Below are 26,237 nucleotides of genomic sequence, written 5' to 3'. Positions count from 1 at the left end.
TGTGGAATTTTTTGTATTTCTCATAGACTTGGATGATGCTTTATGTAGATGCAAATCCCCTCGTTTCTTATATTGAAGCTTTGTTCTTTCTCTGTTATTCGACCTCCTCCAAAGAGAAGCAAAACTTGATTAATACGCAAGTTAGAATTTTTGTCGAGGATTGTGTTTTATTTTTCCCAACAACTACGGTGATAAAGGTTAGTTAGAACCACCTGATGAAATTTGTGTCGCATTTAAAGAAATCGTGCTTAGCGAGTGAGGTTTTGTCATGAACATTTGCACAACTTGATTCTACTTCTCATTATATCCCAATTATTGAATCAAATAAAACCATTCCTATAAGGGGTGCCTGAGTGGCTCAGTTGGTTAAGCATCCAACTCTTGGATTTTGGCTTAGGTCTTGTTGGGCTCCAAGCTGAGCACGGGGCCTGCTTGAGATTCTCTCTCTCTCTCTCTCTCTCTCTCTCTCTCTCTGCTCCTCCTCTGCACATGCCCCCCCCACCCCACCTCTCTCTCTCAAAAAGAAAAAAAAAATGATTAGGCTGCTGTCTCTTATTCACAGCCCAGAAGATTTTCAGGGAAGGCTACAGCATTTCACTTTTATAAGGGCATGGTTTCCTTTTACGATTAAAGATTAAATCCTTTGAAGATTAAGTTGGGAATCCAGGGGCGCCCGGATGGCTCAGTCGGTTAAGCGTCCGACTTTGGCTGAGGTCATGATCTTGCGGCCTATGAGTTTGAGCCCCGCGTCGGGCTCCCTGCTGATAGCTCAGAGCCTGAAGCCTGCCTCGGATTCTGTGTCTCCCTCTCTCTCTGCCCCTCCCCCGCTCATGGTCTTTGTCTCTCTCTCAAAAAGAACAACAACAACAACAAAAAAAAAAAAAACATTTAAAAAATTTAAAAAAAAAAGATTAAGTTGGAAATCCAGGTAAATTTCATGGCCCCTAACCAGTGTTTACTAACGTCTGGTGACAGAGCCAGAGGTCCTTCCCCACTAGTAAGTCCGTGATCAAACACAATGTAACTGGGCTTCTGTAAGCTTCTCTAGACACGGGAATGCTCACAAACTGAAAAGTTATTTCCTGTAACACTTTTATAGGAACGATTATTCTTCTGTAGTGGTAAATTGAATTCAAATTTGTCATAATTTCAACTTTTGAAATTATCTACCTAGCCAAAATAAGTCAGAAAATTTAATTTAAAAAGCACAATTAGAATAATTGGATTAGCTCGTTGCTTTCATTTCAGCAGCCATACAAAAGGGAACAAGGCTTTAAGGATTAGTTTCCTGCATGTGCCGTGCAGCCAGCTGACAGCTATTGTAGCCAGGGTGATTTCTGGTAGAAATTGTTGCTTGTATTTGCTCATACCTTTCTTTTAAAGGAAACTCGTCTGTTTGGACAAGCTCACCGTTTGTGCTCATTCCGAAAATTCCTTGGGAAAAGGACTTGAGTGCAGAAATTTCTTTTTCCTTCTCTCCTAGAAAAAACATCCCTCCCTCCTGAGCACAAATACTTCAGCCCTGGGAAAAATCGACGCGCTCAGCTTCCGTAGTAGGCTTTGTCTCCTGGGATTTTGCCATCAGAAGTGGGAGCTTAGTTCCTTCTGTGGTCTTGTATGTATAGTCCTCGAAAAAGAAACAGAAAGAGAATCATCAAAGACCTGTTTTAATCACACATCTCAGGTTGTGATTTGTGCTGTCAGAGCAGTAATCATACCGGGGGTGGGGGGGGGGGGTGGGGGGGGGGTTGGTTGTTTCTTCCGGCAGGCAAAATGCTGGGAAATAAACAGTTTCTGTTGTGGATTACCAAAATCAGCCTTCATACAGCCCAGTCATCAGTGAAAGATTGGGTTTCTTCAAGCATCTCGCCACAGCTGGAAAGTAAAAAAAAAAAATGAAGATAATAAAAAGTAGGCAGTGTGGTTCCAACATCACATGTGATACAGTTGTATAACACTGAGTCAACATTTTAAAATAATGTTTTCCAATAGATTATGTATACCCACGTGATTTGAGGGAAAAGCTGCTAATACGGGCTATTTAGGGGAAAAGGCGCGGGCCCATCTTTAAGTGATCGTGCTGGTAGGAAGTCAGGGATTGCTACAGAACCATCTGTGTCTGGTTCTAATAAGATCGTTGAAGAACCTGGAGTGATTAATGTTACTTTAATAGTAGATGCAGTCACGTAGGCACCTAATCTCTAAGTTAGTGGCTTTAATGGGTTGTGTTTATTCATGATAAATGAGACCCTAGGGGATCAAAAGTAAAACTAAAGATTCAACTAAATCTGTTCATTTGTTTCCAAGAATCTAGTACAGTACCCTGCCCATAGGCAGTCAATTAACATGCGCCAATTAATTAGCTTTGTTTTTGCTAAGATTGATTTCCTATAATTTCTAAAGAACAAGGCTTCGTTCAAGGAGAACAATATAAAGAAGTCATTTCACCGATAATTGGGAATTTGAGCTCAGGGTGTGGGGGGGGGGGGATTCTGTGAAATGCCATCGTGTCTGAAAAGCTTCAGTAGGGGTCATTAAATGCAAGGGATTATTCCATCCAACGCTGTCAGTCAGGTTGGGGAAATTAGGCCTTAACAATGCCTGCAGCCAGCACTTTATTCCTTTCTCTATATGGCCTCGCCATGGTTAAGATGCCTCACGATGTTCCCGAGCCAGGGTTTCCCAGCCGTCTCTTGTTTTCCTGGACATCGTGCCTGTCTTCCAAGGTCCAGAAGAGTCTCTTGTCATTGGTTTTACATTTTAGTAGTACCCACCTAGAGGATTGAAAAAAAGGCTGTGTTTCTCCCCACCGTTTCCCCCCCCCTTTACCCTCCAGCATTAACTCAGTGGTCTTCAGGATGAAATAAATGGCTGTTACACCCGGGTCCAGGATGCTCTTACCAGCTCCTTCCCGGACTAGATGGCCACGTGGTGCACTGTGATTACTCCTTCAGCACGCAGCTTGCCAGGCAGTACTTGCACGTTGCACAGCTCCCTCTCCTGCCCCTGTTTCTTTCACCAGCCCACAAACTCTGATCAACAAAACGGCTACGTCTCATCTACTGCCGTGGCCCTAGTCTGAAATTGTCACGCGCGTAGTAGCTGTTCAGTAAACGTTTGCCAAACGCATGAATGGCATGTCCTGGAGCTGTCGCCCTCACACGTCAACCCTGGGAGCCCCTCCTTAGCACATTTTAACCCTCTCCCGCTTTCCCCTTTTTCCACCTGCTCCGGGTAATCCCGCCAAATTACACACCTAATCTCGGCTTCTCTTCGTTTTCCTTTAACTAGTTGGTAAGATCCCAAATAAATGTGTGTCGCTCCCATCTTCTCTCGACTCTTTTTCTGCTCCTTTCGTAATAGCTTTCTAAGATATAGATGTATATTTCCACCCATCCATCCAAGCAATAATCCACTGACTGCCCAGTAATTGGCAAACACGGCCCCTGCCTTCTCTGAGCTTACGATCAAATGAAAGAAACAGTCTTTGAGCTGCTGATTACAATCAAGTATCTACCCAAGGTCCCCTTTGTACCAACACGTGACCACTACCAGCTGAAGACCTCCGCGAACAGATTGCTGTGGCAGAGCAGCGTCGTGACATTATTGTGAAACGCGGATAGGAGCGAAGCAATGAGAAAGGCCTGGGAACTAGGATGCAGACGAGAAGGAGGTGCACTAGAATGAGACACATTTTTAGTAGTCACTACCCAAAGTTGAGCTCTTGCAACTCATTGCCTGGCAACAGGGAAGGCGGCTTCGCTCCTCAAAAGCTGAGAAAGAGCAGAGGAGGAGAAGAGCATCCCCAGAGAAATCCCCCAGGGATTTCTTAGCCAGATGTTTACAAACTATTGTTGAAATTCTTGAAGGTGAAGGATTGTAACCTGTGTGCGAAGGGTGATGAATGAAGGAGAGAGGAAAAAAAACAAAACGAAACAGAATTTGCCCCGAAAACGAATTCACCTGCCACCACCCCATTTTAGGAACGAGACGCCTAGATCATCCACCCTGAAGCTGATTTGCTGCTGACTGCACGCACGAATCCATGGTCAGTCCCCCTGTGGTCTATACAACGGGAGTGACGCGGCTCCGTTAGCAGCCGTCACTGCCCCGGTATCTTACTCAGGCACATAGTAATTGTGTCCTACGTAAATGCAATTGTCCTACGCTACTGCCGTTTGTTCCCGAGTTTGTTTGTTTATTTTTTGAATATGAAATTTTTTTTTGTCAAATTGGTTTCCGTACAACACCCAGTGCTCATCCCAACAGGTGCCTCAATGCCCATCACCCACCCTCCCTTCCCTCCCACCCCCCCATCAACCCTCAGTTCATGCTCAGTTTTTAAAAGTCTCTTATGCTTTGACTCTCTCCCTCTCTAGCCTCTTTTTTTTTTCCTTCCCCTCCCCCATGGTCTTCTATTCAGTTTCTCAGGATCCACAGAAGAGTGAAAGCACATGGTATCTGTCTTTGTCTGTAGGACTTATTTCGCTTAGCACAACACTCTCCGGTCCCATCCACGTTGCTGCCCAAGGCCAGATTTCATTCTTCCTCATTGCCAAGTAGTATTCCATTGTTCCCGAGTTTAAAACGTCTGCCTTAGAAAATTCTATACCTGATTATGAGCCCGGCAGCCCTTTACAAATTCGTGCCTATTTGATCCTCCCGACAACCCTATGAAGACAGGACTATTATTTTCCTCATTTTAAAGATGAGGAGACCTAGACCAGAAGTTCCAGTACACGCCCAAAGTTCCCCAGTCAGACGTGAGTTCTAATCCCAGCTCTGCCACTTTCTGGCTTTAAGACCTGTTCTCTCAACCAGTACACAAAGTTGCCTTCATATGGAACGTAAAACGGAGGAGCAGGGCGTGGGCAGCCACTTGCCACTAGCCTTAGGATTGTTTCTCCTCTTTTCCAGCGTCACATTTGTTGCCGTTGACGGTATCAGATAAGTTTATGAATGTCGAATGTGATTCACAGGTTCAGCCATTCTCTATTTCTCCCACATCGTGCTTCCTTGCACATTCATTATTCCTTTCTCCAAAGAATATTGGAAGTGTGGCACCCAAGTGCGTTTTCTATCCGTTGTCCTTATTGAGCAAGGTGTGGCATTTTGTTTCTCCCTTAACATCTCCCTTTCAAAAAAAAAAGATGTCTCTCCCTGTTTTGGTGGGTTGAAAAGAAAATGTGGTCCACGGCCACGAAATGCGAGGATGACGTATTCTACACTCCGGAAAACCATTCTGGACACAGATGTGTTGTTAGTAGCTGGAGATACCTGAGTTCTGCACGGAGCCATTTAGGCACAGACCATGTCAGGCTTTAAGCTTCCATGAAAAACATGTCGGAGTTAGACACTAGGTCCCTGGCTAAACTCCTCTTGATATTTTAGTGTTTTAATCTTTTGTTCATGTATTTTAATGAAATCATCAAAAATAATAGCATCCTCTTTGGAAATATGTATTCTTCATTTATTCTTTTGTTCAGTACAATGAGCTGACATTTCTAATATGCTAAGAAGAAGATTGCACTTTCATATATTACCGAGATAAGCCCTTGAAATTTACTAGCCATCACGATTTGCCGCTTTCAATGATTAATTACCTGTTGGCACACTTTTCAAAGGTACTCTTTTTAGCTATTTCCTTTCATCGTGACCTACCCTTTTTTCTGAGTAACCTTTCGTGTACAGCTCAAAAGAGTATTAGTAAAGGTTTATTTTGTTGCTCGGGGCAGCGATGCTCGTGTATAATCACAATGCAGATCATAACCACAGTGAAAACGAAAGCCCCAATAGCAAGAGGAGACTAAGTATCATCTTGTGACAGTTCTGATTCTTTAATGCTTCTACAAAGACCTTAATAACCTGGAATAATTTGCGCCTTTAATCTATCAGGCCACCAGGATTCATGCATCTATTTATCCAGCAAATTTTTATGGCACGAATACAGAACTTCACGTACTGTTCGAGATGCCAGAAGAAAGTGTATAAAACATAATCCCCGCCCTTGTGGAGCTTATGTTCTAGACGAGGTAGACAGATGGTAGACAAATAAACGAATATATAATTCTCTTTAGCAAACAAACAAGCAGGATTAAGGGGCTAGGGCATGCTGAGAGACAGGGACCACTTCCACGTAGGGGTGGTCAGGGAAAGCCTCTCTATGCAGGTGGCATTTGACGGACGAGAGGGGAGGGTTCAGGTGGAAATCTGAAAGAAAAACATTCTCGACAGAGACATCATCAAATTCAAAGGCCCTGATGCTTGGCGCGTTCAAGGGACAAGCTAGGAAGCCAGTGCGCCTGGCCTAAAATGCGGAAGAGAGCAAATGATAGATGAGAACCTCGAAGTAGCCGGGATCGGATAGCGTGTGGTGTTGCCGTCCAAGGCCAGGACTTCGGCTCTGGCCCTGAGATGGGAAACCATCGCAAGGTGCGGCGTGGAGGAACCGCGTGATTTGCCTTACGTTGTAAATTAATGTTTACCTGCAAGGATGGCCTTTATGGCACCAGTGGCCAGCTACCGCAGTCAGCGAATGCTGCCGGGGAGGCCACGGTCTCCCCCAGCCCTCGCTGACTGTGCTTTGTTCCACAGCTGCAGGATGAACCTCAGACGTGAACCCAGCGTCGTGGGCATTCGTGCTGTGGGTCACCATGGGATCGGCAGGAATGTGTAATTAGTTCAGGCCATCCCATCCATACTGCAAGGAGGAAAAAAACTAGTACATTCATTGAACCCAGCCGTCAGCAATGCAGGAAAAACAACTCCCACTGAAGTGAGTCAATAGCATCTTTATAAACCAAAGCAAGCATATTATGCCTTAAGTGATGGCTCAGTGGCCTCCAGGCCACTTCCTGAGCACCTAATTTACTACCAGGCTGTGACTCAGGCTCCGGGAAAATTGAACCTGTTGTTGCTTACTCAATATACAGTAAGCAACTGTGGGTAAACATGGAGTCTATTTAGAAGGACAGAGAGTTAATGTTGTTCCGAAGTCAAATACGGAACCTGGAGAAGTTCTCACGCCGGCTTCGGATGTATGTCCGTCCTCCAGTGACCGGGTGCTGTTTGCACATCATCACTTTGCTTGCCTTTTTTTTTTTAAATGTTTATTTATTTTGAGAGAGAGACAGCATAAGCGGGAGAGGGGAGGAGAGAGAGAGAGAGAGAGAGAGAGAGAGAGAGAGAGAGAGAGAGTGAGAGAGTCCCAAGCAGGCTCCGTGCTATCAACGCAGAGCCCGATGTGGGACTCAAACCCACGAACCGTGAAATCGTGACCTGAGCCGAAAGCAAGAGTCAGACGCTTAACCGACTGAGCCACTAGGCGCCCCTCTTTGCTCTCGTATTGGAGTTGTGCATATAATTTTATGTGTTTGCGCAAAATGAAACACTACGCGAAATTAAACACTGCGGTTCTAATGGCTTCACACCTATTTAATTTGCCTTCTCCTATTTCCTTCTAATGCTAGAAAATTAGCAAAATCCCTGACAGCAGGGCATGGCCTATGGCACCACCGTCAAAGCTCTGAGGTTTGAAGCCCTCTTAGTGTTTACTCAGAATATTTGTACTGTCCTTTATTCTGCTCACTTAGCTTCCAGCCTCCCTGTTCATTCCTTTCCCCTATGGTTTTCAGCAAATATCCAGCTTCTGTAAACATTCTCTCAGTAGATCAGAATGGCAGGAAATAGAACGGCAGTGACACCAAAGTGTATTTGAAGCGTATCACGTCGGGTGATTGGCGCGCTCGTGATCTCACCATGTAGGACGGCGAGTTAAAAATGGAGCCTTATTATCTTATACAAGCATATAATGCACAGTATCACTTACAGTTCACTGAGATCAAATCGACTCACGTTCGGCTAGACATAGAATGGACAACGTACGTGTTCTTTTAGGTACTCTCACAGTGGCGACTTCGGTCGTCCTCTTGTGATTCCGAACAATCTGTTTTTAGGATTCAACATCAGCTATTTCTATTCCAATCTATCCCTTGACCTAGGACGGCCACACTTTTTCCAAGACTGGTAAATGCTTCGCTGCCGCTGACACTAGAACACTTAATTATAACAGATGGAATTAATGAATCGTTGGAATCAAATGATTCAAATGAATCATTTTCCAATGGAAGAAATGCTCAGTCAGGTTATCCTAGTAGGAAGCTGTTTATGCATAGTAGGGCTCTATCTGGCTGGGCTGCTGGGGACTACGGAAGTCAGTTTGGGTCTGTTGTCTCTCACTGTAAGAACACACTTTGGGACACTGCACGAGCTCTGGAGACAGCTTGGGAAGTGCTCTTTGGACAACCGTCTGGAGAAGGCAGCTGCTGTTCCCAAAGCGCTCAGCATGTGGTTTAGGAAAAACAAAGCACATTGATAGGCCCCTAAGAAATCTTGGTTGACTTAAATGAGTATAATCCCCATAAAATGGTATCTAAAATAATCAGTCTCCACAAGTCAGCCAGACATGATACTGCACATTCTACAAAACAATAGCCATTATATAAAGATGTTGTTCCGAGAAGCTGTGACTCACCAAACAGATCACGCACTGTGATTCTGTACATAAACTGACTTGTCTCTGCGGCCGGAACTCATACCCTGCTTTACCTGCGGAACAGTGTAGAATAGCAAGGCTCATCTGAAAATGCATCGTCTGATGTGAACCAGCACATGTAAGCGAACGTCTCCTCTCCTCTCCTCTCCTGAACTTGAGTCTCACGTTGGCATTTGAGACTCAACCGCAGAACATCTCCGTGTCTCCTCTCTCCAACGGTGGGTTTCAGAGCAAAGGGAAAATGGATCTGTGACGGGGAGGGAGAGGGAAGCATTGGATGCCGGACCCACACGACCCCCTCCCTGGAGACATAACTCGGGTAGAACAGGAAAAGGCTGTGCGTCTGGCGCGCCCTGTCTCCCTTACAGTCGTCAGTCACCCTTCCGCCAACTATCTGTTTCAGTTGGTAGTCCGCGTTTCACCACTTCTGCCTGGAGCTAAGTGAGAGAGTTAATTCCGAGGACGGTGATCTCCGCACAGGTCCGTGTCCTTCTCTTTCTGTTGGAGAAGGAGTGTTGTTTGCACCCTCACAATGCTGAGGGATATAGTAGGCCCCGTCATGTGGCAACATCCCAGATTGATTCTATCCGAGAGGTTAAAGAAAGAGAAGCGGTCCAACCGCCGATATGATTCATGAATAGACGATGCCTTGGTGATAGAGCATCTCATACACCAATCACATGCATTTAGAAGAACCTTTGTATGGAATCAATATGAGCCGTAAAAGACCAAATATTGTGAACGTTTAAAGGTTTAGCCCTCCCCCCGCCCCCGATTATCTTTAGAGTAATATATGCAGCATATTTGCCAGTGGAGATTTTTTTCCATCACCAGCCACCTGGTAAAAATTAGTATGAGATGAGTGATTTAGCTTTCTTCTGTTCAGATATAATTTCATTACCCCCCCCTTTAAAAAAATTGTACGTTGTTTATTTGAAATTCAGATTTACCTGAGAGTCCTATATTTAAAAAAATTTTTTTTTTTACATTTTATTTTTTGACAGAGCGAGCGTGAGCTAGGGAGGGTCAGAGAGAGAGGGAGACACGGAATCCGAAGCAGGCTCCAGGCTCCGAGCTGTCGGCACAGAGCCCGACGTGGGGCCGGAACTCACGAACCGTGAGATCATGACCTGGGCCGAAGTCGGACGCTTAACCTTAAGACTGAGCCACCCAGGAGCCCCCCCCCCATTTTTTTTTGAGTCCTGTATTTTTTTAATGACGTGTGATACTTTCTCCTCTGTGTGCCGTGAAAAGAGGAGGTGCTGATCATTAGCTGGGAGCCACCAAAGAGTTGCATACCTAGCACGCGGAATCATGACGGGAGGCTGCTCGGATGTTCGAGAAGTGCAAGTCATTTTTTTGAATGAAAAAAAGTCATAGCCACGCAGAACATAAGGAAGAAACTCAGGAGGAGATCAGTTACATATTCCCTGTGACCCAGTAATTCTCTGCAATCCCAGTGGCTCCCCCAGCCTCCGAAGCACAGTAATTGGTTCGGAGGAGACATTTTCCCATTCAGGAGACAGATCTCTGCTACATTTGGCCCTGGCCTTATTTCTCCAATCTGGCTTAAGTTGAGGAACGTTCTTGCTAGATTCGTAGGGGAACGTGTGTGAGATTGTGAAAGGCCTTGGACACCAGGCCAGGCAGTTTGGATTTTACCCTGTAGGCAGCAGGGAGCCATTAAAAGATGTCGAACAGGAGCAATGATAATGATAAGAGATATTAAGGGAGTGTTACGGTTCTGTTCCCAGCATGAACATGACCGGAGAATTCATCTGTACTAGCTGTCTAGTTTAGCTTTTCCAGCATGCAGATTTTCAGGGCCAGCTGTAAGAGCTCGATGGTAAGAGAACAAAAGTCAGAATTGGTAATGCGAATGTAATTGCAAAGAGAGGGATTTTCGTGATCCAGATCACCGGGAACAGAGAATAATAATCATTTTAAAGAGTGACTGTAGAATTATTTGTTATTTTGTTTGAGTTCTTTGAAACCACTTCGATGCTATGTAATTACCTTAAGTTTTAAGTGTTCCCTGCAGGGATAATTTATGCATCTTACATTCTCATGCAAATGCTTTAACGGTCTACATTGTTGAAAATGAAAGCCGAAAATTATTCCAAATAGGTCATGGTTGTGCGAAGCTTATGAAGTATTAATCATTTTTACAGAGTCTCACAGTTTATATTATATATTCTGGCATTGTGTCTTCACCTACGGTAATACTTAGGTAACAAATATTTGAAAATCTAAATTGCGTATTTTGATAAAGCAGTGTAATTTGCCGATTTCAACATGAAACGTCATCCAGACCCTTTAAAAAAAATTACTATAAAAATGTTACGGTATCTCAGGATATACAGAACAAACCACATTTAATTTAAGCGAAGCTTCCGAAAGCTTATTTGTGAATCCTGGCTGGATACTTGGTTTAAACCCTCCCGAAAAGCACGGCGTTTTTAGAATCCAGGCATCACTGCGGTGGTAATAAATGGATCGCCGGTGACGGCACTTTGGTCATAAATAGGGAACCGGTTTTGTTTACCGCGACATAGCTACACGCCTAAGAGTGACATTTCTCTTACGAAATAGCCCGCTTGATGCTAGCAGCCTTCAGAGTGTCTTATTTTAATGAACTTTCACGCGACTTGTCCGCAGCAACCCCGAGTTTCTCAGGGAAACCGATCTCTTTGTTGTTTTCAGAGTTGGATGTGTGTTACACACAGGAAACTCCCCAGCAAGAAGTAGGTTTATTCTTCCATCAGGCTCCTCTGGAGGTACTGACTTTGCAGGAGAACATAAGCTGCCCTGGGCGGGCAGCTTCTCCCGGAGCTCTGAGCACACCTGGGAGTTGGGACCGGAAACAGATTTTCCTCAGCAGAGGAAAGACAATTCACTTTCCCACCTTCTTTCCCCGTTCAACCTTGGTGGTTCCTGCACGGATGGCAGGCATTTCGCAGAGGGTCACAGGACTACAGAATTAGGGAAAACAAATCTTCACACTGACTTTCTGTGTGTTCACTTTTTGTCTGTTTTTCCCCCCACCCCATCTCTCTCTCTTTCTCTCTCTCTCTCTCTCTCTCTCTCGGGCATGTGCTCGCTCCCTCTCTCCTCCCCTTCCCCTGCAACATACACGCATGCACACACTCATCTTCCTAGATTGATCTCTGTGTCTCCTTACCCATCACCCACATCTGTACCTAGTCTCGGTAAACAGGCTCTGGGGTCATCCCCGGAAACCTCCTAGGGTAGAGAACGAAAACAAAAATCGAATGTGTTGAAATTCAGTCATGAACATTTGGCAATAGAAGAATGAACTTTCCGGGGTGCCTGGGTGGCTCAGTCGGTTAAGCGTCCGGCTTCGGCTCAGGTCATGATCTCGCGGTCCGTGAGTTCGAGCCCCGCGTTGGGCTCTGTGCTGCCAGCTCGGAGCCTGGAGCCTGCTTCGGCTTGTGTCTCCCTCTCTCTCTGACTCTCTCTCTCTCTCTCTCTCAAAAATAAATATTAAGAAAAAGAAGAAGAAGAATGAACTTTTCAGGGCATGATCTCGGAGAATGGTAAATGAACGCATTAATGGAAAGCTGTCTGGCGGGGTGGAGAAAGCGCGGCTGAGGCCGAGCTGTGTGTCAGGACTCTTCCTCCCCTCTCTGCAGCTCAGGAACAGATCAGGCTGCAGAGTCTTAAGTGTTTGTGCAGCCCTGAAAGCATCCTCAAAATGAGGACCTCTCACATGTCAACACCAGCCACCTTCAACAGATTCCGGCTTCCTCTGGAAGGAGGGCATCCCTGCTCTGGAGTTTTTCTCTAAAAGAGAGTGTGAAAACCCGGTTCCCATATCTTAGCATCTCTGGTCCCATTTCTTCAGCGGTAAAAAGAGCCCTTTAGACAGAAGAAAAAAGTCTACCAGAATCCATTAGAATCATCCCCTTTGTCATCATCATTGCTATCAAACTGTCCCTTAGCTGTCACTTGAATGCCATGACAATTTCAGCAGTCAGAGAAAACTTTCAAAGTAGGCACAGCTTAAGTATAAAGGACTATTAGGTTTTTTCATGACCGTTGTTATTAGTAACCTACACTATGAAAGTAGAAGTAGCAAAACAGTGGTTTGGAACAAAAGAAGTGAGATAATAATGTTGTACTTCGGGTGGCATAGTGATTAAAACGAGACATGCAAATGCCGTCTGGCCCATTATTACTGGATTGTTGCACAGATCTCTTTACTATGATGTGCGTTCCACTGGTACACATTATAGTAATGCAAATTTTAGAGTCTTAGGATATTTTAAGCCCCAAATTCAGAGCTCATGTATTGTTAGCCTTGAAAAGGAATCGCTGCTGAAAGCGATTCTCATGCATACACTTTAATGTGTAACATGACACCCCCCCCCCCCCCCCCCGCCGCCACACACACACCAGAAGTGCAGATTAAGGCGAGGGAAGGGATCCTGGAGTCAGCGGGCACTCACACGCACGCTAGCTGCCTTCCACGCCCCCTGCGGTCCCCACTCTGAGGCACACACTACTGATCTTCTTTCACGGGTGCAGGATGGGAGCCCAGGCTTTTGCCCACAGTCAGCCATCTGGAAAGTGGAAGAGGCGGGTTTGAACAGAGATCTTCAGGGTTCAGAGAGGCAGGACACACGAAGAGGAGGAAGGGCTGGACCTTCGGCAGATACTGGAACTGTCATGTAGAGGAGAATGGACATCGCGGCCTCTGTCTTGCACAGCGATGATTTGTGGGAAAAGGCACACTTGCGACCAAATTTATAAAGAAAGGACTTGTTAAGGTCTTCTTTCCCATGGTTTTGTCCCTTGTGGGGAGGTGGGGGGACTCTTCTCCCAGGCCATCCCTCTGAAGTTATCACAGAGGGCTGCGACCAGGGTTAAATCAGATCATCATATACACACAGGGGCCTCCCATCGTGCTTGGCACAAGTCAGGTTCTCAGAAAGTCATAGCTTGGAACGAACTCTTCCATTTGTATCTTGAATTGATGAGCCGACTTCCCCCATTCGGATTCATGGTCAGTCACTGTCGACAGCATCCCCTCGTGAGCTCTTTTCAAAGGGCAGATGGGAGTTAGAAATGCACGGTCTTCATAGAAAGAAGACTCTTCTTTGCAACTTCCTATCCCCGGAAGTAATTTGCAGGTGCCATGTGATGGGGCGGTCCAGTAGCCCTCTGTGACACCTTTCTCATTCTTGGTTTTACAGATTAGGCCTTCGCACCTTGCCCGGGGACTCCGGGTTTTATGGTTTGCGGTGGAAAGCACGCTCGGTGACTTCCATTTGAGCAGCCACTGTTGTCTAGCTTTGCTTCCCTACCTGTGCAAGAGAAGAGATTAGAAGTCTTTGAAGAAGTAGGCGCCTGCCTATTGTAAGTGACTCTGCTGCAGAGACAGACCCTATCAAAGTTCACACAACCGCTATCCAACACAAACCAGAATGAAGTCTCAGAACATCCTGCGCACCCATCTTGGTATGATTTCATTTTTAATAGGCCACCGACCTCGCAGGGGTTTTTTCTCTGATCCGCAGGGCAAGAACCTTTCTCCTTTGCGTGCCAGTTTGCCGGATCTCTGGGAAAAGTTTTCCGAGTTCCCAGGCGTGTGAATTTTCAGACAGGAGTTTGCAACAGCTACTTCAAAAGATACAAGCTACAAAGTTGATTCTCTGGCTGTGCACAAATACTTCCCAGGCCCTTCTCTTGGCATTGGCTTTAGGGCCCCCTCTGAAGTTCTTACACAGAAGATTACCACCACAAATGAGAAATCACCATAGTACCAGGCAAGCTTTGCCCAGTGGGCACGAATGAATGCTAGTAAGCAGCCAGAAGACCGGCAAGTTTATTTTTAGCAATCAGGTCTGGTATTTGATCCCCCTCTCAATACACGTGGGTCAGCCATTCTGTAGGAAAAACCAACATCCAGAGTTAATGCACATCCTAGACCAAGAAAAAAAAAGTTTTAGGGAGTTACTCAGTTAAGAGAAGTATTCTTCCCTTGGGGAGAAAATGCTTTGCCACAAACTTCTGTTAAACAGGAGGGTTAAACCCAGCAAGATTTGAAAACTCCTGTTGTGGTCACATTGTCTCTCCACAGTGTATCTTACAGAAAATGAAGTATGTCTTCTGCTACCTAACTGCGTCGCCTAAACAATCTGTGTTCTTCTGGAAGGTTTGGGTCACACTAACACCGTCTTGAGCCAGTTATGCAGCCTTGAAGACATGTGGCCCATCCATCTGCTTTATCACAAATCGTAGCAAAGTTATTTATCGTACCAAACATATTTGCTTGACCAGGTTTGGAGCTGAGTGAGGCCTTTGGATCACATAATTTTTGAATCATGACAAAAATAGCCCCTCTTAGGTTCTGTAAGGGATGCATTGTTTTTGTTCTTTGTCCTGCTTTTTTTCTAGCTTACTTCAGTGTTTATAAAAATAAAATAAATTCCAGGCCACCTGGATGGCTCAGTCGGTTAAGCATTCAACTTCGGCTCAGGTCATGATCTCGCGGTCCATAAGTTCGAGCCCCGCGTCGGGTGCTGTGCGGACAGCTCAGAGCCTGGAGCCTGTTTCGGATTCTGTGTCTCCCTCTCTCTCTGCCCCTGAACTCCAGGCCTCAAGTATGGCCATATCTGTGTCCTAATTCTGTTTTAAACAGGCCATCGGTTGACAAGCTCCTTGATATATTTTTGGTGGCTTTTGTTTTGTGAAAAATTGAAAAAAAAAAAGCATTATGGCATGCCGGCATGTTTTGTAGGGTCAACATGAGATTAATTAAAGGATCTATTAAATACCTTGGAATTTGAAAAAATACTACTAAGAAATTTCATTGTAACCCTATGAGGAAAAATAGGCCCGTATCTGTCATCTTAATTATAATTTGCATTTCTTTACAAACGGTTGCTTAATCGTACCTGCACTTTTAGGTCATTTTGTCGCCTGGTATTTCATGAGGCCCATTCGTAAGCACCTCATTTCTTTAGTGCTGTGGCTTGAAGCACTACGGCCTTTTGGGTCCACCGCAGACAGACATGAAAAATGGAGGAGAGCACGAAGCACAAGGTGTAATTCACGTGCAGTCCCAATTTGGGGGCCGAATTGATACTCTTCCGTATTAATAAAACACGTATAAGCAGACCCTTTATCAATGCCTGGTTTTCCGGGCACGTATTTTGAGAAGTCATCCCATGTCGCATGTTTATGGGGCCTTTTTCCACACGCCTTGCCTCCTTGGATCCTTGTGTGACAATCCAGAAAGGGTAGCGGGACCTGCGGGGTTTGCACCCCACCCGCCCCCTGCTGTTTTCACGAAGCTCAGGCGAACAGAACATAATTGAAATGTTTAGCTCTTTGCAGACCCAGAGACCAAGAGTAGAAGTTCAGCGCCCCTCTCTTGGTTAACACAAAGTGTCTTCATTCTTGTAGCTGAAGCATGATTTGGTCCCTGTTACTCCCTCTTGTCTTTCCCCCTCCCCGCCTCCCCCCCTCCACCTCTCCTTCCGGCCCTCATGCCTCCCTCCTCTCTCTTGCTCTCCTCCGTCTCCAGTTTCTGAAGTTGAATGTATCTGTAGGCTTCCTCCGTCCTTTTAGCCACTGCTCTCTCTGCCCTCGCAGGCAGGTTCTGACTCCTCAGTGTCCACTGGGAAACAGCCCTCTCTTCCTGGGGTGCCACATAACCCTTCTCTGGATCTGGACCAGGGAGCTTCCGAGCTCCCTGCATATGTGACTGCATTCTTTCGTGTATTTCTTTCACCGTGTGGGAAACTGATCATTGACTGTAAGCCAGGCCTTATGCTAGGAGCTGCCCTCGAGGATCTCACAGTCCAGAGGATATTTGAATGAGCAAACCATTGTCTGTTTATCATGAATTAGTAGCTGCGGTGCCCTGGGTGAGTACCGATTCCCCCTCTCCTCCAACCTCTCCCTTCCCATTCTTTGATCTTAATAATAATGAAGTTCATTCACATCGAATATACCCTGGGAGAGAACATCAAAGTCCTGAGCATAATAATTAATCCTGGATTTCTAAATCACTGATCGAGGGGAGACCTGTGTAGAGAATATAGGTATAGTTACAGCGTCACCCCCCATGGGTATGATTTGTATTTTAAGGTTCTATTTTTAAATTTTTTAACAGAGTTGGAAATCTAGTTTTAATTTGCATATTATTTTCGTTAGGCTGGGGAATAATTGAAACACACGAGTCAGATGTGCTTAAGTAACCTGCTAACTTTAAATCTAGAGAATTAATTGTCATCCGAACATGGCTCAGAATTAGAAGAGTGACCCTTGCTTTTGGCAGTAATTGTTAAATTAATTGGATTGTCAGGCTATGCAAATGTGGCCGGAAGACAGGAGGCCGGAAGTGAGAGGATTAAAGGGAGAGATGAGTACTTTAAAAGGCCACCCATGTATCTGTAAACTGTTTTTGCCTCTGTGTTCTCTGGCGCTCGATGTACAAAAGGTTATGTGTGAATAAAACAAAACGTACCGAGAGCTATTCACCTAGACCAGGCTGTGTGTAGTTAGTTAGCAATGGCACGTACATACGCGAAAGGCTGTACCGAACGTGCGACACTGTTACGCGAGCTGTGTTCAGTAATCCAAAGGCTCAGGGTGGCCATTTTATCGATGGACAAGCTCTGTAGACTCCGTTGCTCTCTTGAGATCCAAGGGAATCACTGCAGCCCATTTAAAAAATATTTCTTTCGAAGGGCGCCTGGGTGGCTCAGTCGGTCGAGCGTCCGACTTCGGCTCAGGTCACGATCTCACGGTACGTGAGTTCGAGTCCCGCGTCGGGCTCTCTGCTGTCAGCACAGAGCCCGCTCCGAATCCCCTGTCCCACCCCCCCTCTGCCCCTTCCCCACTTGGAAGCGCACGCCCCCTCTCTTTCAAAAATAAATAACCATTTGATTAATAAATAAAAATACAAAATACTTCCTTCGAGAGAAACGTGCTAAAGGGGAACATTTACGGTATGCCTGGCAATCCCCAAAGCTCCCCATCGTACCGATGTGCGGACTCCAATGAAACACGGCCACCTTACCAGTGGTACTGTAGCTGCGAAAGGGGGCCAGAGTATGAACAATCTGCTGTGAAGGCCTGTGTTTGCTGAGTGACTTAACCTTAATCAGGAAGGTATTGGTCTCGGCGTGCGTCTGTTGGTGCTGGAGATGTGTTTAGGGCACTGAGATGACATAAAGGATGTACGGATCTTTTTTAGCCCTCACCTTTTCGGTCATGGCCCCCAGGGATGTAGGTCCACAGCAGCTGCTGAGTGATACGGCCCCTCCGTGGCTGCCCTTGGGGAAACTGCCACCACAGCCCAAGGTGCTTCTGACCTGGCTTCAGCTCCAGGAGGCCAGAGAGGTATCGCGCCCTCAGAGTCAGGGCAACCCAGGGCACTCCTGCTTCTTCTGACCCTAATAGAAAAGAGTGCTTTACACAGGCCAAAGCCTTTCCTTCTGGGGCAAAGGTGTTTTCCGGCACACCATTGGCTCTGGGGGTTGTTTGCACATAACCAACGTTACCGATTGTGCTAATGCCTTCTTCTGTGCCTCTCAGAGTCTGTGTAGAGGTCTTGAGCCCCGATAAGGGTGGCTGACCATTACCGTTTGTGGCTAGAGGCGTTCTCCAGTGTGTTCTTGGAACGTGATGCAGAAGGCTTCAGATGTTTCCTTCTTGTCAGTGATATCTCAACCTCCAAGAAACAATTCCCCCCCTTAACAGTGACTAAATTGGTAAAGAGAAATGGTCGATTTTGCTCCTGGATCTGCTCATTCTGCATAGGTCCTTCTCCCTTACCCCAAATAGAGTCATTATCGCTAACTGGTATGGATTCTTTAGGTAAAAAGGTTCAATATTCACTGAGAAAACACTAACCTCGAACTTCAAGGAGAATAGAGAGGATGGCACAGAGGAGATTTAAAGACAGATTGATTAGTTCATGAACCAAAAAGACGTTATTCCTCTGGAAAAAAAAAATACATAGATATGCGAGAGAAACAACTTTTAAGAGAAATCGATGCATAAAATGTTGTAAGATACAAGAAAGCACCCTTTCTTTTGTACCCATGCCAGATAACTTCTTAGCGACTATGCAGGGAATGCTTGGCATCTCCTGAAAGCGTTCATTTATGATGATGGCAGACGTTTATCTCATGCGTGTGAAATTCAGAAAAGTGATGCTCAAGGCCACTAGGGTACCTTTTTCTGTATTTTTTTCTCTTTTCAAATTTTTATCTAAATATCAGTCAACACCCAGTGCAGTGTTGGTTTCAGGAGCAGCGCCCGGTGGTTCATCCCTTCCGTACAACCCCCAGTGCTCATCCCAACAGGTGCCCTCCTCAATGCCCATCACCCGTCTAGCCCATCCCCCCACCCAACACCCCTCCATCAACCCTCAGTTTGTTCTCTATCGTTCAGAGTGTCTGGTTTGTTTCCCTCTCTTCTCTTACCTCCCCCCGCCATGTTCCCATATGTTTGTCTGTTCTGTTTCTTAGATTACAACAGTACCTTTTTCGAGAGCACTGCTAATCATCTCCCGATCAATCAGAGGATGTTGATTCCTTGCCCTGTGTCTTCCCGGCATCCCCTGAACAGGGCTTCCCCGATAGGGTCAAATCCAGTACGTGTTACTGATGTGACTCATTGCTGAGACAGAGACGCGGCCGTACCCCTCTTCCCTTTGCGAGCCCTTCCTGTGTCGGGTGGGATGTTCACATTTTTCCGCACTGGATAAAAACGAAGCCTCTTCTGCCTACTCATTCCAACACTGGATGAAATGACAGTGACACACACACAGAACAGAACAGTCCCTTGGTTGCTTCCACATTCTTTTTTTGGCCTCATTTCCCGCTCTACTGAGTTTTTGAGTCCAAATTTAGTGGTGATGACTAAGAAATTGCCAGGATGTGACAGAGCATCCAGCTCATTGAGTCCTTCCTTGCCATTTTCCAATAGTTGTAACAATCGCCAAGTTTTGCCTCCTAACGTCGTAGGTGCCAGCATCTGTGTAGTATCTGTTATTCTTAACAGATGCTAAATCGCGCGTGCAGGATCTGTCCGTGCAATGACAGCCTCCTTCTGCAGACAGCTGATTCCATATGGTATTAAGGAAGTTCCCTGCCGACTTTTTACTGGTTGATACTTCTGAATCCTGGAATTTCCAAGACTTAAATCGGAATCTCTGAAATCCGAATCCCGTGAGCGATAGGTAAGCGCTCTGCTGTGTGCGAGGCAGCCCGACCGGTCGGCCGTGAGGGTAGAAGGTGGGTTCAGAAAATACGACAAGTTCCCTGCCATCTGGAGCCGCTCGTGCATGTGCCTGAGTCACGGGACCAGCTAGAGGTGTAGGGAGGGCTTAAGGGAGCACCAATTCGCGTGTCATCAGCTCTGAGACTCTCTCTTAAGAGATCCTCTGTGATTCCGGAGGCAGTCATAGCTGAGCTAGGCCTTGAAGGATGAGAGGAAAGCCAGTAGGTAAAGACAGAAGAATGACATCCTAAGCGAAGGAAATGAGCGGCGTCTGGAAAGGCACAAAGGCACACGTGAGTCTGAATGGTGGGGGATTTTATTTTATTTGTATTTTTTATTTCTTTTAGCTTTTATTTAGTTTTGAGAGAGAGAGGGAGAGGGAGAATGTGAGCGGGAGAGGGTCAGAGAGCGAGAGGGAGAGACAATCCCAGGCAGGCTCCATGCTGTCTGCGCAGAGCCCGACGCGGGGCTCGATCTCGTGAAGCTTGAGATCGTGACCTGAGCCGAAATCAAGAGTCGGAAGCTTCACCGACAGAGCCACCCAGGCACCCCACGATGGGTGGGAGATCTTAAATTTTTAAAAATTTTTTAATGTTTTTTATTTTATTTTTGAGAGAGAGAGACAGGGCACAAGCGGGGTGGGGGGGGGCAGAGAAAGAGGGAGACATGGACCCAAAGCAGGCTCCAGGTTCTGAGCCGTCAGCACAAACCCCGACCCGGGGGCTCGAACCCACCAACTGTGAGATCATGACCTGAGCCGAAGTCGTCTCTCAAGGCAGGGAACTTTGCTGGGAGGGGGGGGGGGGGAATCTGCTAGCAGAAGAGGAGAGACCAGTTCGGAGGTTATGACAGCAGGCCAGTGGAGAGGTCAGAGGGCGCCAGCTCAATCAGTCGCAGTGAAAACGGAAGGTGAAGCTCGTGGACGAGAGAGATTGTGCATGAACTTGAAGGTCCCCCGGAGTTTTAAGTCCTTCCCCTTTTCCTGGTCTGAATTCCTGCCCATCCTTCAACGGTCAGCTAAAATAACACCCTCTCTGTGAACGCTGCCCCTCTGCAGCCCCCAGTGAGGGCGAAAGCGGGCTTCCTCTGTTGTCCTAAAGCCCCGCCTGCGAATACACTGCAAGTTTCCTGAGGCCCCTACTTATTTACCTGTGAACTCTTTGTGTCACCCAAGCATACAGCGGGGTCGTCGGAAGACCGTGTATACGTGAATGAATGAATGTGACCATCACACAAGACGTTAAATGCAGCCCTTTTGCGGGACCTGCCTGAGCACATCGCGTCCCACCATTGGGAGAATCCTCCAGAGGGGGGTTTCACAGCCCGTAAACAGAACGCTTCAGCTCCTACATGCAGTAGTTGCCTTGGAAATACGTTTTTTCTTGACCAGGTTGAATTTGTGTGAACCTTCAGAGGACCTGTCAAGTGTGCCCCTAGGCTGAAATAACCCCCAGAGAGGACTCTCTAATCCATGCACTGGGTGAGAATCGGTGAGATGACGGAGTGACCCAGATTTCGTGGATTCCCAGAAGAGAAGAGAACGTTCTATTGTTTCACTTTCAGAGAAAGGCCGCCTCATTTGAGGAATTTGTCCCTCTTTGCTGAAGTGACTGTCTCAGAGCACTTCAGATTCTGTCCCTCGGACAGCATGCGTTGCTTAGACTGATATCTAATCTGAAAATGAACGAAGGTGGGACCATGGAGGCATTGTGCGGAAAAGGCGGGTGTCCAGAAAGCACACGATGTTTTTTAATGTGTTTTCATGTTTATTTATTTTTGAGAGAGAGAAACAGAGCGTGAGCAGGGGAGGGGCAGAGAGAGAGGGAGACACAGAATCCGAAGCGGGCTCCGGGCTCCGAGCTGGCAGCACACAGCCCGACGTGGGGCTTGAGCCCACGAATCGTGAGATCATGACCTGAGCCGAAGTCGGACGCCCAACCGACTGAGCCACCCAGGTGCTCTAGCGCATGATTTTTTTACAAGGTTTTTTGGTAGGGTTTTATCAGAAGTTATTGCTGAGAACATCTCAGCAAATTACCATTGTTTTCTATGTCTACCACTCGGTGGATTACTGAGAGATGAGAATCTGATACTCATTTCATTTGGCTTACAAATGGCTGTTTTTAGTGGCTGTTTATGGCACACGCCCACATCTGCAAAACGTGAACGAAGGTTTTCAGGTTGTTTTTTTTTTTCTTTTCTGCAACAGTCCATTTTCATTTGTGGGGGCAGATCCAAAGAAAACATGGCCAGGTACACGGCAGAAATCACATTCCGGGGTTCACAGCCCCCTGGGCTGCTCTCTCGTGTCTGCTTGTAGAATTACTGTAAATTCCTGCTTCCCTATTGATTTGCTTGTAAATGTTACTGTAAGGCAAGGACGAGGTCGGGGGGGGGGGATTTTCTTTTCATTCTTAAGTCAAGGTCCGATGATTAAGAGACAAATCAATTTGGTTTACCTAACAGCCAACCAAAGGTAGCCTTTCTTTGTAGCATCCCTCTAGAAATATAGGCAGCCAGTAATAAAGCACTGTAACACAGCTCTTAGCCTCGGGCAGTTGACAATGATAGTACAGAATAAGTGGACAATCTCTGAAAATTAAGTAGAGGGACCAAATGTTTATTTTCTCATATTTAGTCCCGACGACGGCCAGGAACAAAGCCTCGTGTGACAGCTTTATACTTGTCTTTTCGCTCTTTAGCTCTTGTATTTGTCCAGTGTATTCCAGTTACGTGGCTGGTTCTAATTTTTCCATTATCTTAGTACAAAGAGAGCGAATCATTGATCAGTAGCACTTACACTTGGGGCTTTTTGCAAAGCATCACGTGAACTGTTCTATATAGTCTGGGTTTCCAGTGGTAATAGTCTATGCTATTAAAATAGAGCACCGGTCGTACAAGCTTGAACAAAGTATGTCCGAAACTCCTGAAGGGCAATACCACAGGGTTCTCCGTGAAATCCACAGCTATAAATACTGAGCTTTGGTTTATTTACTTTCCTCGCAGGAACACTTTACACCTGAGTGCAAATTCAAAGAGTCGGTGTTTGAAAATTATTACGTGACATATTCGTCGATGATCTATCGTCAGCAGCAGTCAGGCCGAGGGTGGTATCTGGGTCTGAACAAAGAAGGAGAGATCATGAAAGGAAACCACGTGAAGAAGAACAAGCCTGCAGCCCACTTTCTGCCCAAACCACTCAAAGGTAAACCTGATATGATAGGAGCTGTGTACGAGGCAGTCCTTCATCATGCTTGTCTAAGTGGAACGTCATTCTTCCCCATGAAGGCAACTATACAGAAATGGACTGACCTTCTGTAACACTTAAAAACATGAAAAAAGCACTGACAATAGCACCTGATCTTCTGATTTTAATTTTCCCATAGTACATCTATAGATAGTAGCACCTTAACTTACGTGGGAGTAGCTGATCGCTAACTCAGGACCGCCAGGAGCCCCAAATGACGCCAGAACGGTTCCTGGACAGAAACGCAGATGCTAAAATGTACGCGCACTTACCGGAAAGCTCCTTGGGTCCTCTGCCAGGCCCGGCAATATCGTCCCGGCAGTTTTCATTCGTGGGGTTTGTCTCGCAGCCATTAGTAGGAGGTTAGCAGCAGATTGGACAGAACGAGGGATAGAAATGGGGTGCGGAAGATGAGGCTGTTAGAAGTAGCTGAGACGTGGGAGGGAAGGGATAGGGAACCGGGGGCAAAGCAGAGCAAGACCTCCCAGAGGCCCCCGGCCTGGGGTTAGAACCGAGGTGAGCGTAGCGGCGGCCCGTCCCCTCGGGTGAGCTCAGCACTGCTTAGCAGCGTACGTTCCGTAGCCACACGACTTGGATTCAAATCCCAGCGCCCCTCTTTACTAACTGGATGGTCGTGTATGTAACCATACAGCACAACAACAATAATAATACATAGTGTTTCTTGCATTTAAGAATTGCGCTAATATTTAGACTCTCGGAGAGTATCATCTCGAGTATGGTAGAAATCGGTGTTTTAAAATGTGTTCGATTTTAATATTTGGCTCGCACAGCGTGCTGTAGATTATATTTAACCTTCGAAGAGCTTTATTAAATGCAGTTTTCGTTAATCCTCTCATGTATATAACCATCAGGGATGGAAATGAGGCATTAGACTTCCTTGCACACTGTGCCAACGCTAGATTTTGCTTAAGCTGAGCCAGTCCGTTCTCGGCTGAGTCCTCGGTGGCAGCGTCTTCCGTGTTGGGCTGAAAGCACGGAAGCCTAGTGACCAGGAGAGAAGCTGAGGGCCAGTGCGGGGTGCGCGTTCGAAGGCTTTTGACTCCCATCTGTCTGTGCTTTCCAGTGGCCATGTACAAGGAGCCGTCACTGCACGATCTCACGGAGTTCTCCCGGTCCGGAAGCGGAACCCCAACCAAGAGCAGAAGTGTCTCCGGCGTGCTGAACGGAGGCAAATCCATGAGCCACAACGAATCAACGTAGCCAGTGAGGGCAAAACAAGGGCTCTGTAACAGAACCTTACCTCCAGGTGCTGTTGAATTCTAGCAGGTCCTTCGCCCAAAAGTTCACTTTTGTCAATGACGTTTACCAAACAAACAGGCAGAGTTCACTAGTCTATCTGCCATTAAACCTTTCGATCATCCATACTGAAGCCCCCTAATTTCGGTTGAGCTTGTGCAAAAGAATGCCAAGCATGATCAGTGAACTAAATCCTGGAGAGAAGGGCCTGCCCAATTTTCTCATGATCTCACCTGTGCTTTGGGGATGAAAAGCCAAAAACATTTCACAGCACTAACGCTGATCAAAATTTGCTCTCCAACCAAGACAATGTAAAAGACCCCAATTGCTCTTCAAAAACAAAAACAAAGCAAAACAAAATTAAGCGCTTAAATGTTTCGTAGGGGCAAACAAAACTTCTTGTGACCTGTGTTGTTTTCTTGGCTTCATGTTTTCCATCTACGCTTGACTCAGACGTATTCTTTACTTGGTAATATTGTGACTCCATGATTTCTGAAATTCAATGGTTCTACTGACTCTGTCACTTAATCCCAGTCAACCAAATTCAGGGTTGAATCTGAATTGGCATCTCAGGCTCAAGGTAACAGTGTTCTTGTGATTCTACCTTTTTTTCTTTTTTTCTTAGATTTGTAGTGTATTCTGGTCAAGTTCTTGTGCTGTATTCTGTGCATAGAAATTGAGTTGTATTGTCAACCCCAGTCAGTAAAGGTTACTTAAAAAAAAAAAAAAAAGATGATCCTCAAGTGTAGATTTCTCTTGATTCCATTTGTGTTATCATGTCAAACTATCGTTGTGGCTTCTCGTACAAAGACACGAACTGTGGAACCGTGATGTCGTCTTTTGTGTCGTTACGATAAGAAGCGTCCTATCTGTATATGTACGAGTCCTGCTGTTGTTGTATTTGGCATGTGAATATTGTGTACAAGGAAATGTTAAGACTGGTTACCCCTAATCAACATATACTTATACTTGCTTCTGGAAAAGTGTTTAAGACTTAGCTAGGTTTCCATTTAGATCTTCATATCTGTTGCATGGAAGAAAGTTGGAATCTTGGCATAGAGTTGCATGTTAAAATCTGTGTTCCTAAAGTGGACATAGCATGTGCAGGCAGTTTTCTGTCCTGTGCACAAAAAAAAAAGTGAAAAAAAAAGTTGTTTAATATTTGTTGTTGTATACCCAAATACGCACCGAATAAACTCTTTATATTCATTCAAAGAAAAATCCCTCAGGGTACATTTATTGTCTGTTACGTGCCATTAGCTGTCATAGAAACCGGAGCTGAACGTTCAGTTCTGTATATAAGGTCACTGCCCCCTGATCGTCTACAGTCTAGAGATTCACATTAACACGAACGCTCCTTAAAGTGTGTCCGTCGTACTGGTTATTGTACTTAGGCTTCAGATTGGAACAGAGAATTCTCATTCCCACTCAGTGATGGGATTGTACAAACGAGACCTGTGTTCTGGTATCTTCTCTGCCGTTCACGCGGTCAGTTCCCCTCTCTGTTGCCCACTTCTCTCGGTGGAGGGAAGGCACACGACTAAATCTCTGCAGTCCTTTCCTACCTCTGAAGGCTGAGGGAAAATGGGAGCGTTTTTAATGTCCGTGACTTGACACTGGCTCCCCAAAGCTGCCGTTGCCTGACAATGCATGCTTCGGGGACAGTCGATAACGTGAAGGAAAGCGTGGAGGAACAGGTAAAACCATAACTGCCTGGGACGTGCCAGGACATCCGTCAAAATAGAGTTACTGGGTCCCCAGGCGGGTGGCTACCCATTCCTGAGATGTCTGGGCCAGATTCAGCAGGAGCCCCTAGCCCAGCCCAGTCACCCTGTGACTGCCTCTTAAGCCCTCATCCTGCATGAGCTCTGAAGTCCCACCCACGGGAAGCGAGGCTGCCCGCCCGCCTAGCTGGGA

The 26,237-nt window shown here is 46.1% G+C and overlaps 1 protein-coding gene across 5 annotated transcripts in view; it reads left to right on the top strand.

The window, feature by feature from the left end:
- The window catches only part of FGF13 (fibroblast growth factor 13), a 445,305-nt gene extending 419,764 nt beyond the window's left edge, over positions 1 to 25,541 (top strand). For all 5 annotated transcript variants that reach the window (XM_043570385.1, XM_043570381.1, XM_043570383.1 and 2 more), the window contains 2 exons: positions 22,823 to 23,021; positions 24,148 to 25,541. In XM_043570385.1, the coding sequence (XP_043426320.1) occupies positions 22,823 to 23,021; positions 24,148 to 24,284 (336 nt within the window). In that variant the 3' untranslated portion in view covers positions 24,285 to 25,541. The remainder of the gene's footprint in view (positions 1 to 22,822; positions 23,022 to 24,147) is intronic.
- The last annotated feature ends 696 nt before the right edge of the window (positions 25,542 to 26,237 follow it).

Source organism: Prionailurus bengalensis, chromosome X, assembly GCF_016509475.1.
Source record: "Prionailurus bengalensis isolate Pbe53 chromosome X, Fcat_Pben_1.1_paternal_pri, whole genome shotgun sequence".
In the NCBI taxonomy this organism is placed as follows: domain Eukaryota; kingdom Metazoa; phylum Chordata; class Mammalia; order Carnivora; family Felidae; genus Prionailurus; species Prionailurus bengalensis.
Note: the sequence above shows the minus strand (reverse complement) of the source record. Positions and strands in the feature narration are given on the sequence as shown.